General features: G+C 32.5%; 2 protein-coding genes across 4 annotated transcripts; one reads left to right on the top strand and one right to left on the bottom strand.

The window, feature by feature from the left end:
* The first annotated feature begins 348 nt into the window (after positions 1-348).
* LOC142533698 (uncharacterized) lies at positions 349-9,102 on the top strand. Of its 2 annotated transcripts, XM_075640555.1 has the most exons (7): positions 349-565; positions 1,091-1,729; positions 1,844-1,932; positions 2,177-2,276; positions 8,199-8,443; positions 8,570-8,685; positions 8,794-9,102. In XM_075640555.1, exons 1-5 carry the CDS (start codon positions 407-409, stop codon positions 8,364-8,366), a joined length of 1,155 nt encoding a protein of 384 aa, XP_075496670.1. In that variant the 5' UTR covers positions 349-406; the 3' UTR covers positions 8,367-8,443; positions 8,570-8,685; positions 8,794-9,102. The 2 variants fall into 2 exon arrangements, with proteins under 2 accessions (XP_075496670.1, XP_075496669.1); XM_075640554.1 differs by lacking the exon at positions 8,570-8,685 and having other exon boundaries at positions 350-565.
* Positions 2,602-5,567, bottom strand: LOC142533194 (uncharacterized). 2 transcript variants are annotated; one of them, XR_012816690.1, is made up of 3 exons: positions 4,601-5,567; positions 3,658-4,466; positions 2,602-3,574 (listed from the first exon to the last, which is right to left on the bottom strand). XR_012816690.1 is itself a non-coding variant. In XM_075639872.1 (2 exons), the coding sequence occupies exons 1-2, from the start codon at positions 5,034-5,036 to the stop codon at positions 3,916-3,918; spliced, it is 987 nt and encodes a 328-aa protein (XP_075495987.1). In that variant the 5' UTR covers positions 5,037-5,567; the 3' UTR covers positions 2,602-3,915. The 2 variants fall into 2 exon arrangements, 1 of the variants encoding a protein (XP_075495987.1); XM_075639872.1 differs by having other exon boundaries at positions 2,602-4,466.
* Positions 9,103-10,800: the final 1,698 nt, after the last annotated feature.

The following is a 10,800-nucleotide window of genomic DNA, read 5'->3' as shown; positions in this document are numbered from 1 at the left end:
TTTCATGAATGACCCAAATAAGATATCCGTATCACAAAATACGACTCGTGAGACCGTCTCACACAAGTTTTTGCCATTTCAAATATTATTAATTATTTTATGAATCGATCATTTTAAATTTAAAACGATGTCTTATATTCCAGATTGAATTATAACAAAATATTTCATTAGAGATTCTTTTTGCTCCGTGGAGTGAAAAGTCTAAGAAAAAGTACAAATACAAATCCAACCCTAAGCCCGATTTTTCCAAAGCCCACCAAACCCTATTAGCATACGTAAAATGACAGAAAACCCATGGCATACCTCTCAAATACCAAATCTAGCCTCGGTATCTTAAAACCCATATTGTAGACTGAAGTGCAGAAAGCCAGAAACCGCCTTGCTCATTCGCTCGCAGCCTTCGGAAATGGGAAGAAGCGATGATTCGATAAGCAGAAGAAGGAGCAAAAAGAGCAGAAAAAAGCAAGAAGACAAGAAAGATTCATCCTCTAAAGTTTCTGCTCGCGTCGCCGCTATTATCGCATCCAAAAACCGCCGCAAATCAGGCAAACGCCGCCTCTGCCAGGTGACTTGAGATTGTGAAGACCTGTCTAGGTCAATTGTTTATTTGTTTTTTTTACGGTTTATGTTGTTTCATTGACGGTGGATTTCTGTCATCTAAAGTTAATTGTCATCTCGAGTAAAGATTTGGCCTTTTTTCCTTCTTGCAGTAGAACCATGGATTGAAAATTAGTCGTTTTTTGTTATGATTATTCGCTGCTAGAAACGAGTTTGGTTAGAAGTGTTTGCTTTGATGCGTGGATGCAATCAGGTGCTGATTGGCTTCAAATATTTTCGGATTTCTTGAATTTTCAAAATTGTCTTTGATATAAAAAAAAATTTAGTCTCCCTATTTATTTATTTTTTTGTCCGGCGTTGATATAGTTGATTCTGAATCTGTTATTTGGACCCTTATATTTGTTTGACGTGTATTATAATTAACTTTTGTTGTGGCACTGGTTAACCATTAAGTTACTGATGATATATCATTAATGTGACTGTTGTTCATGATTCTTAGTATCCTGTTTTTCTTTTATTGCTGCTTTTGCAGGGCATGTGCTTTAGCCTTCCATCTCCCGAGGACCCTTTTATTGATAACCATGGGAAAATTGATCGTATGAAAAAAAGGAAGAGAAGTTCCAATGCAAATGGAAAACCTGGGGAGAAGAAAGACAGAGTACTAGAGAAAGCGACCCGTTGCAGGGATGATTCTCATGTAGATCCCCAAGAGCATGAAATGTATAGTGGACACTCAGAATCTGTTGAGCCTTTTAGTTTTATGGGTCCAGAAATTGCGATCAATGTGGGGAAACCAACTTGCCAGATCATTAATAGGAAAAAGCTCAACCATGCTCAGACACAAAACCGTTTTGAAAACAAAACTGAGTGCCCATCGAAATTTTTGATTACATGCCTGAATTCAATTCAGACTGCTTTGGAGAATGGTGAAGGTTATGTTAGTGAAGGAGACAAACCTTTCTTTGCCAATGCGTGGGGAATTGAGTTCTGGAATTGTTATTCCAACAGAAAAGATGTTCTTGAAACTGATAGAGCTGATTCCTCAATGGAGCAAATTGCTTGGATCGCATCAACAGCTGCTGATACCATTTCAATGAAGGAGAAAGAGGGGCTATCATTTACTAGTCCTTTTCTTCTATATCTCGTTCCAACACGAGAGAAAGCTTCTAAGGTTTGCCCGCTACGATAAGCATTTTTTGATCAACCGTACCACCGGTCTTATAGATCTGTTGAGTCTCACAATTGACTCATTGGCTTACCTGTCTTCCTGTTTCGTTACACTCAGGTGCGTGAAGTATGCAAACCTTTGAAGGCCCTTGGAATACATACTGTGAGTCTTCATTCTGGTGCTTCCATTGATCATCAAGTTAATGGGTTAGCATCTCCCTTCAATCTTGTTCATATGATATAACTTTGTCAGTGATTGAAAAATATAACTGAAAGCGAGGCAAATATTGGATTTTTATGTGGGAGGTGGGATTGTTCAACCCTCAAATTTTGTGTATCACAATCGCTCTTTTCTACTTTGCTTTTAGAAGTTAAAGTAATCACATGCATATTGTTGCTTTGTTTCTCTGTTTAAAGATTGATATTTCACTTTTCCCGCCTTTTCTGACAGTTTGAAGATCTGTGAACCGGAATTCATTGTCTCTACACCAGAGAGACTTTTGGAGCTTCTTACCCTGAAGGCTTTTGACACATCTGGGGTTTCTCTACTGGTAATTTTATATTGAACTTTTTCATTCCCCTCGGACTTGTCATTGACTCATTGCAACATTCGTTCTTTTCCATCTGATATGGTATTCTTGTGCATTCTATTTTCTTTTTGTAGTAATGTTACAAGACAATTAAAATATAGAAAACACTGATGTAAAAGAAATACAAAAATCCCTGAATAGAGAATTCCAGAGAAATAGAATCCACCCCAATATTTGTAATTTGATGAGCGAACCCTGCACTGCTCTTATGAAAGTGTTTATATTCTCTAGCGAGGGCACATAAGTTGAGTGTATCAGCAATTGCAGATTAAACCCCTAGCCATAGTTATTTGGGGAGCAAGGCGCAATAAAGCGCTAGGGTGCCTTGGAGCCTGAGGCGCGAGACGCAAGGCGAAGCGCACGCTTTATCGAAGTAAAGCGCATTTAACACAAATTTTAAATTCAACATATATAAAGTATTTTATACTATTTAAATTAAATACTTTTCACAAAAATAACAAATAATATAAATAAAAATCAATTAACAGATAATGTAGCATAAATCATAACAAAAAAAAAACTCCAATCATCTAAAATTCATTATTAAGTTGTAAGTCCATCATAGTATATTAAGGAAAAAACTTCAAAAATCTAAATCATCAAATCCATCTTCATCCTCCCCAACTGTATCATCATCATCATCTCCAGAAGCTGAAACCAAAATCAATTTCTTCATCCTCTTCATTGTTATAACGATGGATAGTGGATCTTCTTTTATACGTATTTAATTTAATGTACTCGTACTAGCTGCTGCTTCTTTTGTAGAGGATGGACCTCGAGATCTAAAATTATAGGCATCTTCATCAACCCCAGAAGGTCGTCCAACTTCACCCCAAGTCAAACTATCATCATCAAACACGAGATCATTTTCGTCACCACTATTATAATTTAGTTCCCCCATCAACCATTCATTACTATCATCTATATCGGCCAAAGAAATAGGATCAATCGTATCACGCATATTATATCGGCGACTCAAAGCCCTATTATACTTGATATAAACCAAATCATTCAATTTTTTTTGCTCCAGTCTGTTTCTTCTTTTGGAATGAAGCTGCACATATTTGATACAAATTAATTTTAGCTTTAAAATAATAAATTTATTTAATAGTTCATTAAATACTAATACTTAGTACTCACATGTTCAAACACACTCCAATTTCGTTCACAAGCAGATGAGCTACAAGTGAGGCTTAGAACTTTCACCGCGAACACTTGCAATTCGGGTGTCGAACACCCATAAGCCAACCACCATTCCGCTGGTTATTTTGAAACAAAATATAAAAATGAACATTAAAATTACATATCAATTATCATATAATAAAAATAAAATATTTATTACCTGGTGATTTTTTGTTTCTTTGTCTGACTGCCACGGGCATCCCAAAAAGTCCTTCGGCCCTTTTGTACATTGGCAATTGGTCCATTATCTTATCCTGTAGCTCCTCGGTTTCACACATCCTAGCAATACATTTATACAAACCCGTTACTACTTCATTATCATTTTCTATATTAGAATCCGAATAGAAGAACTCCGGGTTTAAGAAATGTCCAGCAGCATGTAAAGGTCGATGGAGTTGTATCGTCCACCTATGATCAATTATAGCAAAAATATCTTTATATTTATCCTCTTTGTGATCAAATGAGGCATCAATAGCTTCTTTAACTCGATCCATTGCCTCATAAATATAGCCCATTGGAGGTTTTTTTTCCCATCAACCAATCGAAGAACTTTCACAATAGGACCACCCACTTTAACAGCATAAACGACCGCATTCCAAAATGAAGGCATTAGTATAACCTCTGTTGCTCGTTTACCCGGTGCCTCCTTTGCAAATCTACTAGTGGTCCATTTCTCAGATGTAAACATTTTTCTCAAACTCGCCTTGTGATTTTGAAAACGCTTTAAAGTCAAAAAAGCAGTTGCAAAACGAGTTTTTCCTGCTCTAACCATATCTTTCTGTCTTGTGAATTCTCTCATCATGTTTAAAACTTGGGGCCTGTTATATATATATCCATTAATCATCATTGCCCTTTCATATACCTTCTTCAAGTGAGGAAGCTTAACGAAATCTTCAAGCATCAAATCTAAACAATGAGCAGCGCATGGAGACCAATATAAGTGAAGATATTGTGCTTCCAAATGACGTCCTGTTCATTAAAATTTAAATACAATAAACAAATTACACATTAGAAGTTAGAACTTTAATTTAAATAGTATATTAATTTTATGTAAAGCGATATAACTAATTACTAATATAAAAATTCAAAAGTTAAAATCAAACCAGCTAAAACATTTGCGCTTGCACTATCACTAACAATTTGAACCACATTCTTTGCCCCAATTTGTTGCACATATTTGTCGAACAAATCAAATAATTTCGCACCCGTGTGAGAATAGCTTGACCCATCCACTGATTCTATAAACACAGTCCTTCTAGGACCATTTACCAAAAAATTAATCAATGTCCTATTTTTTCTATCAGTCCACCCATCTGCCATCAAAGTGCATCCATATTTAACATGGTCATCCGTGTATTCTTTCAATATCAATTTTGTATGTTCCAATTCCTTTTTTAAGCATGTAACTCTAACTTCATGATAAGTAGGGGGCTTCATTCCACAACCAAATTGTCCAACAGCTTCAATAAATGGTTTAAAACTATCATAATTCACGGCGTTAAAAGGAATACCTGCATCATACATCCATCTAGCGAACATTTGCACTGCATACTCCCTCAGTTTCTTCTTATTTTCATCATACAACTTCGCTGTCTTTGCATCTTTTTTCTTTCCTTGAGATACAGTCTCATCAACATCTTGTCGGAAGTATAAATCTATTGGACCAGCTTGTTTTAATTTTTTCCTAGGAAAATCAGGTGCAAAATTGGAACGCTGACCAAATGAAACTGAAATAGGCCGTTTCCCTTTTGCATGTATATCTTCTTCAACTTCCAAATATTCTTGTTGTCTGCAACTTCATCAAAGTGAGGAATTGCATCCATTTGATTTTTCAATTCTTTCTTTTTTGACATATAAGAGCTGATTTCTTCTTTCACGTGCTCTGGACATTTTGAGCATGTTTTCGTATTCCTATTGCCTCCAACAAGATGTTGTTTATGTCGATAAATCCCACCGTTAGTTGTTTTCCCACAAAAATTGCACTTCACTTTATTGGTATTTTTTGGGTCTTCTAATGTTGCATAATTCCATGCTGGATCTTTTCGAAGGGCTTGTGATTCAGAATTTGACATTTTAATCGGCAAAAAGAGGCTTTATTCTAGAATTGTGCAATAAATTGCTAAAATACAAAATTAAAAATATAAACATAAAATATAAATATATTGCTGAATACAATATATTAAATAATTCAATCATCAACAGGTTACGGGATTATACAAGATAGATCAAAAGTTGGAAAAACATTTCATTAAAAATCAAATAATTCTGCTTCATTCATAATTCTGATAATAATGTATTAAAAAATAAAATACAAACCAACTCCAAATGCTATTACAGACAGATTACGTCAGTAAATTCAATTGGACAGCCGATAGCAAACATGAAAAAAAAAGGTTTGGACGTTAGAGTATTTGGCTTATCTACTCACAACCGGCAGCGATCAGGTGTGGCCGTGTGGGGTTCATAATCATTTAATGGGAAGGATTTGAATAAAGCTATGACATTAAAAGTGTGGATAGCATATGTTTTCATAGCCTGATCCGCTCCAATCATCATATAAAGTATAAACTACTACAAAAATTTTCTGCAACATGCTTTCATATATTCCGTGGACTGTGTCCAACTTTTTCCATAATATTTTATCGTTTTTAGTATGTAAATAAGTATGAAAACTCACAGTTTTTGATGAACCAGAAAACAGGGGCGGAGGTATATTGGGGCTGGGTTGGGCTCCAGCCCCACCTAATTTAAAAAAAAAATTAAATATAGTTTATTTTAAAAATTTTATTGATTAGCCCCAAAATTCAATCTATTTTTCTTTTTTTTTTTTCACTTGTCTCATACCTCATCTCTATTATTTTCTCTCAAACTATCACAATTTTCATTATTTCAAATGGTCGTAACTTCATCATCGATCGTCATTTTTCAAAATCGATTGTAGATTCAAAAAACCCACGGCATAAGCTTTCTTTTAATACCAAAATTTTGAAGTTTCTTTGTCGTCTTGAAATCAGCCGTCGATTTTCGATTTTTAATGTTGATTATTTATTATTTGGATGTTTAGATGTTATAGTAAATATCAATGCGAATTTATGGAATTTTGTAGGAATTTTTGAAAAATTCAGAATTATGTAAATAGGATTTTCGAACTTATAAGGCTGTAAAAATTTTATATTTAAATATATTATGCCTTAAGATTGTCAAATGTTAACTTCGCAATTGTTTTGGAATAATTATAATTGTTCGAGGTTTATTGGATTAACAACGGAACGAGCATTTTCAGCAATGAAACTTGTTAAAACAGCTCTTCGTAACAAAATGGAAGCAGAGTTTTTCGGAGATTCTATGGTAGTCTATATTGAACGAGATTTTGTTGAAAAAATTGATAACGATTTAATAATTAATGAGTTTTATTCTAAAAAAATCGAAGAGCATAACTTCAATAGTGTTTTAGTTCCATGTTTTTGAAGTTATTAAATATTAAATACTCTTGTTATATGTTTTCATGAAGTCAATGTTTACATTTTTTTTATTTTAAATTTTTTATTTAATTATTTATTTTATTAAATACCATATGGGACAGAGCCAGCCTCAGGTAATTTTGAATCCTGGCTCCGCCCCTGCCAGAAAAATTCTGAGAGAGGCCGCTGCACGCAAAGTCGCTACACAGAGAGAAACTGAGAGATCGCTGAGTTCTGTCTCGCTAGGGAGAAAACGCACACATGCAGGGCTTTGTAGAAAATAAAATAGGGATTCTGTTTGTTAATTGGGCCTAAAACTTGTAGGGCTTTAATTATAATTAATATGTATAGAATCGTTGGCTTTATTGACACAGGCGCACAAGCGCACGCCTTTCAAATGAGGCGCACGCGCTTGATTACAGTATCACCCAGGCGCAAAAGATGCGCCTGTCGTCTAGGCGCAGCCAGGCGCTCGCTTTTTATAACTATGCCCCTAGCCAAAGCATTAAGAGATAGAGAGGGTGTGCAATGGAAACTAATTGCTAAAAAAGATTAAATCGATTTAGTTTTCACCAGACCAAACCGAGCGATATTTTTGTGAAATACACTTAACTGAACTGATTTAAATCAGTTGTTTCAGTTGATCAACCAAGATAACCAATTTTTCCTTCGAAAACAAAATAATGAATAAGTCAAATGAACTAACTTTTTTAATATAAATAAATGGTGAATGTATTGGAAGCCGTAATTTGTCAAATAAATAATCATAAAAATAAAGTAGACCTATTCAAAATTATTATAATAACTTGATGTCAAAATAGGTCAACTTAAAAACATTTCTACAACGTATTAAAAAATGTAATTTTTACAAGTTTGGTTGGTTTGGTTTAACAAGTCTTAAAAAAAATATTAAAACGATATGTTTTAATATTAAAGCGAAATCATCAATCACCGAATAAGTGTAATCGAACTTCTGATATATAATCGGTATATTATTTTGGTGCAACAAAAATTTTGACTGCCCGTATTTATAATCGGTATATTATTTTGGTGCAACAAAAATTTTGACTGCCCGTATTTGAAAGTCTAATTTCAACCTTTTATGTTATCACTCCATGGTAGTAGTCATTTAATTTCTCCAAGGCATTGATCTTCAATATATTGTTGAGATGTGTTTACTTTATAGCAGCTTAATATCTAAGTCGCCATCTTTTTGTTCTGATTTTGATCATGATTGTAGGTTGTTGATGGGCTAGAATACCCTTTTAATGGCGCATACTTTGATGCAATCAAGTCCACGAGACAACTCATATCTGGAAATCCAAAGAACGTAGTGTTCTCTGATTGCTTGAAAAACTCGTCTGCATCTGTGGTGCAAAAACAGTCGAAAGAATCCGTCTGCAGATGATTTATTTGGTGCATATATCGCCTGTTGAAGCGCATCCATAATCTACAAGACTTATTTATTGAATATAATTGAAAAAGGTATATGTTTGTTCTGTCGTTGAAATCATACTTGGTAACTATATATCATGGGAAATTACTTTCAACATATTTGCTTACTCTGAGACCGACTCTCAGCCTAGTGCCACCTTTTTTTTTTATTTTTAGGTAGAGTCCTGAAGTAAATTGATGAACATGTGTTTTAAGGCTTTTCGACAAGCAGTTGATGGAAAATTTTGATCATGTCTTCGAAGTTTTGCTCAAGCATTATCAACTCTTCGCCTGTATTTCACTTTTCTAAACCAAATGTTACACTTGGTTATTACCCTCATACCATCTAATTCAATAAATATTTTAGTGCTGACATCTTACCTCCTCTATATATGCTGCAGGCTTTTGAATTTATGAGTAGATCAAATAGCAATAAACTCGGCAACTACATTTTGATCGGCTTGTTGGATCATTGGGATAAACATGGTTTCGATTATTGTTACTGCATATCGGCCGTCAAATTAGGTGATAGTCTCTCCTTTCGATCTCAGACTGCTCTTACTTTCACAATACAGACAATGCAACGTTGCTCCATTAAAGCTCAAGAATTGAGCTTAGTCCCAGCATGTCTCCGTTGTGTGTTCCTATTGTTTTCCGTGCAACTTATATTCATTTTATGTGACCCTTAAAATTTACATTCTGTTCGTTAATTTCTCTCTTATTTTTTACTTCTTATATAATAGGATCTAATAACTAAATGAATTTTGTGGATTTAGTTGAATTATGTTAATTTTCATAAATGTATTAATATTTTTGACAAAAAAATCCACTTTTAGGATATATTGTACCAAAAATATAATTGTAGGGTACAAATACCAAAATCCTGTTTCAAAGGAGTGCGATATACTAATTACATTATTTTAGAACATATTTATAAACGTTTTTTTGCTTGAGAAACATTCGTTCAAAAAAATCAAATGGTATTTATATAAAAACAATTATGGATTGGAAATATATTTTTATTTAGTATTTATGTTGAATAGAAATATTTATAAAATAGTATTTTGTGTGTGAAACTTTAAAGAAAAAGAAAAAAACAATTTTGTAATTAATATTTTAAATATAAATTATTTCAGGAGAGTCATCTACTCATCCTTACTGTTAAAGTAAATTTTCCTATTATTTTGAAAAAAACATATATTACACTACACAATAATTATATCACTCTTAGTGTAGTTTTATCCATGAATTCCATTTTGTAGGGAAATTTATTTTGATATTGGTTTCATATAACAAAGATTTTTCCTAATAAAGATAGGGTTAATTGGAATTCAGTTCCTGAATCCAAACATAAGTTATGATCCAATCTTTGTGTCAGAAAATTTAGTTTAAATTTCCTGCTCTAACATGTTTCTCATTTAATTTCTTATATTACATCTATCTTATTTAAATTGATTGATATTCAAGTTAAGTCACTTGATATCTGCAATGTATAAATTTGTACTTTATTTTCAGCAATATGTATCTTATTGTTTCGTAAAAATGTAAACATTTCATATCTAAAAATTATAATGATATATCTAATTTGATTTACTTGACACTTAAAAATTATAGATTTGTGTTATAATCTCAATGATTTGTATATAAATAATATACCAAATTAAAATTTATTGACACCTGAAATTCATAAATCTGTCATAATTTCATTGATATGTACTTATTTGGACAAAAAAAAAACCTTAAAATTGACATATAAAAAACATATAAAATTAGTGAATTGAAACTAAATTTTCTGACACAAAATCTAAACTTATATTACCATTAGATGTGACAAACATGTTAAATCATTGCAATGATTTGACTGAAATTTTCTCATACCAGATCCTCATTGGGCTACGAGGAAAATATATTTATTTTTAATTATTATTATTTAATTAAAATATAGTTTAGATAATAGTAAATTATATTTAATTTTTTTTCAAAAAAAAAAGTATATTATTAGTTTATATATACACTCGAAGGTTGTTAAACGTGTTGTGATACGGAAGCGGAAGTATATCACATATATTTTGACACATTAAATAAAGTTTCAGCATATTTGATATTTTTAAAATAAATTTATAATTATAGACGCACCATCAAAATTAGAATGGAAAAAAATCGATATCAAGAATTTGTGTACAATCGAGTAGATATAATTATTTTAAAAAGAAACGAGCTGAACTTGATTGATTGAAATCGTAAAATACTTCAAAATGAGTTTTTTTCCATCTTTGTCTATGCTACACTGAGAATATTATTTTCATTGTAGTTTTATATAAGATGTTAATATGAACATATCACATAAAAAAACAATATGATGTTCATCAATATTTTTTTTGTTTTCAATTCGAATGTCCATCGAATGA

This window comes from Primulina tabacum, chromosome 18 (genome assembly GCF_025594145.1).
Source record: "Primulina tabacum isolate GXHZ01 chromosome 18, ASM2559414v2, whole genome shotgun sequence".
Taxonomy (NCBI): Eukaryota; Viridiplantae; Streptophyta; class Magnoliopsida; order Lamiales; family Gesneriaceae; genus Primulina; species Primulina tabacum.
The sequence above is the reverse complement of the archived record's forward strand: the minus strand, read 5'-3'. Positions and strand labels throughout refer to the sequence as shown.

What these genes read in the sequence shown, in the direction of transcription:
- LOC142533194 (XM_075639872.1), bottom strand. Translation starts at nt 5,036, where the DNA reads ATGTTCGCTAGATGGATGTATGATGCAGGTATTCCTTTTAACGCCGTG. An exon ending in AAGCGCAAATGTTTTAGCTG is followed by an intron (nt 4,467 to 4,600) that starts GTTTGATTTTAA and finishes TTTAATGAACAG; the next exon opens with GACGTCATTTGGAAGCACAA.
- LOC142533698 (XM_075640555.1), top strand. Translation starts at nt 407, where the DNA reads ATGGGAAGAAGCGATGATTCGATAAGCAGAAGAAGGAGCAAAAAGAGC. An exon ending in CACGAGAGAAAGCTTCTAAG is followed by an intron (nt 1,730 to 1,843) that starts GTTTGCCCGCTA and finishes CGTTACACTCAG; the next exon opens with GTGCGTGAAGTATGCAAACC. An exon ending in CATCTGGGGTTTCTCTACTG is followed by an intron (nt 2,277 to 8,198) that starts GTAATTTTATAT and finishes TCATGATTGTAG; the next exon opens with GTTGTTGATGGGCTAGAATA.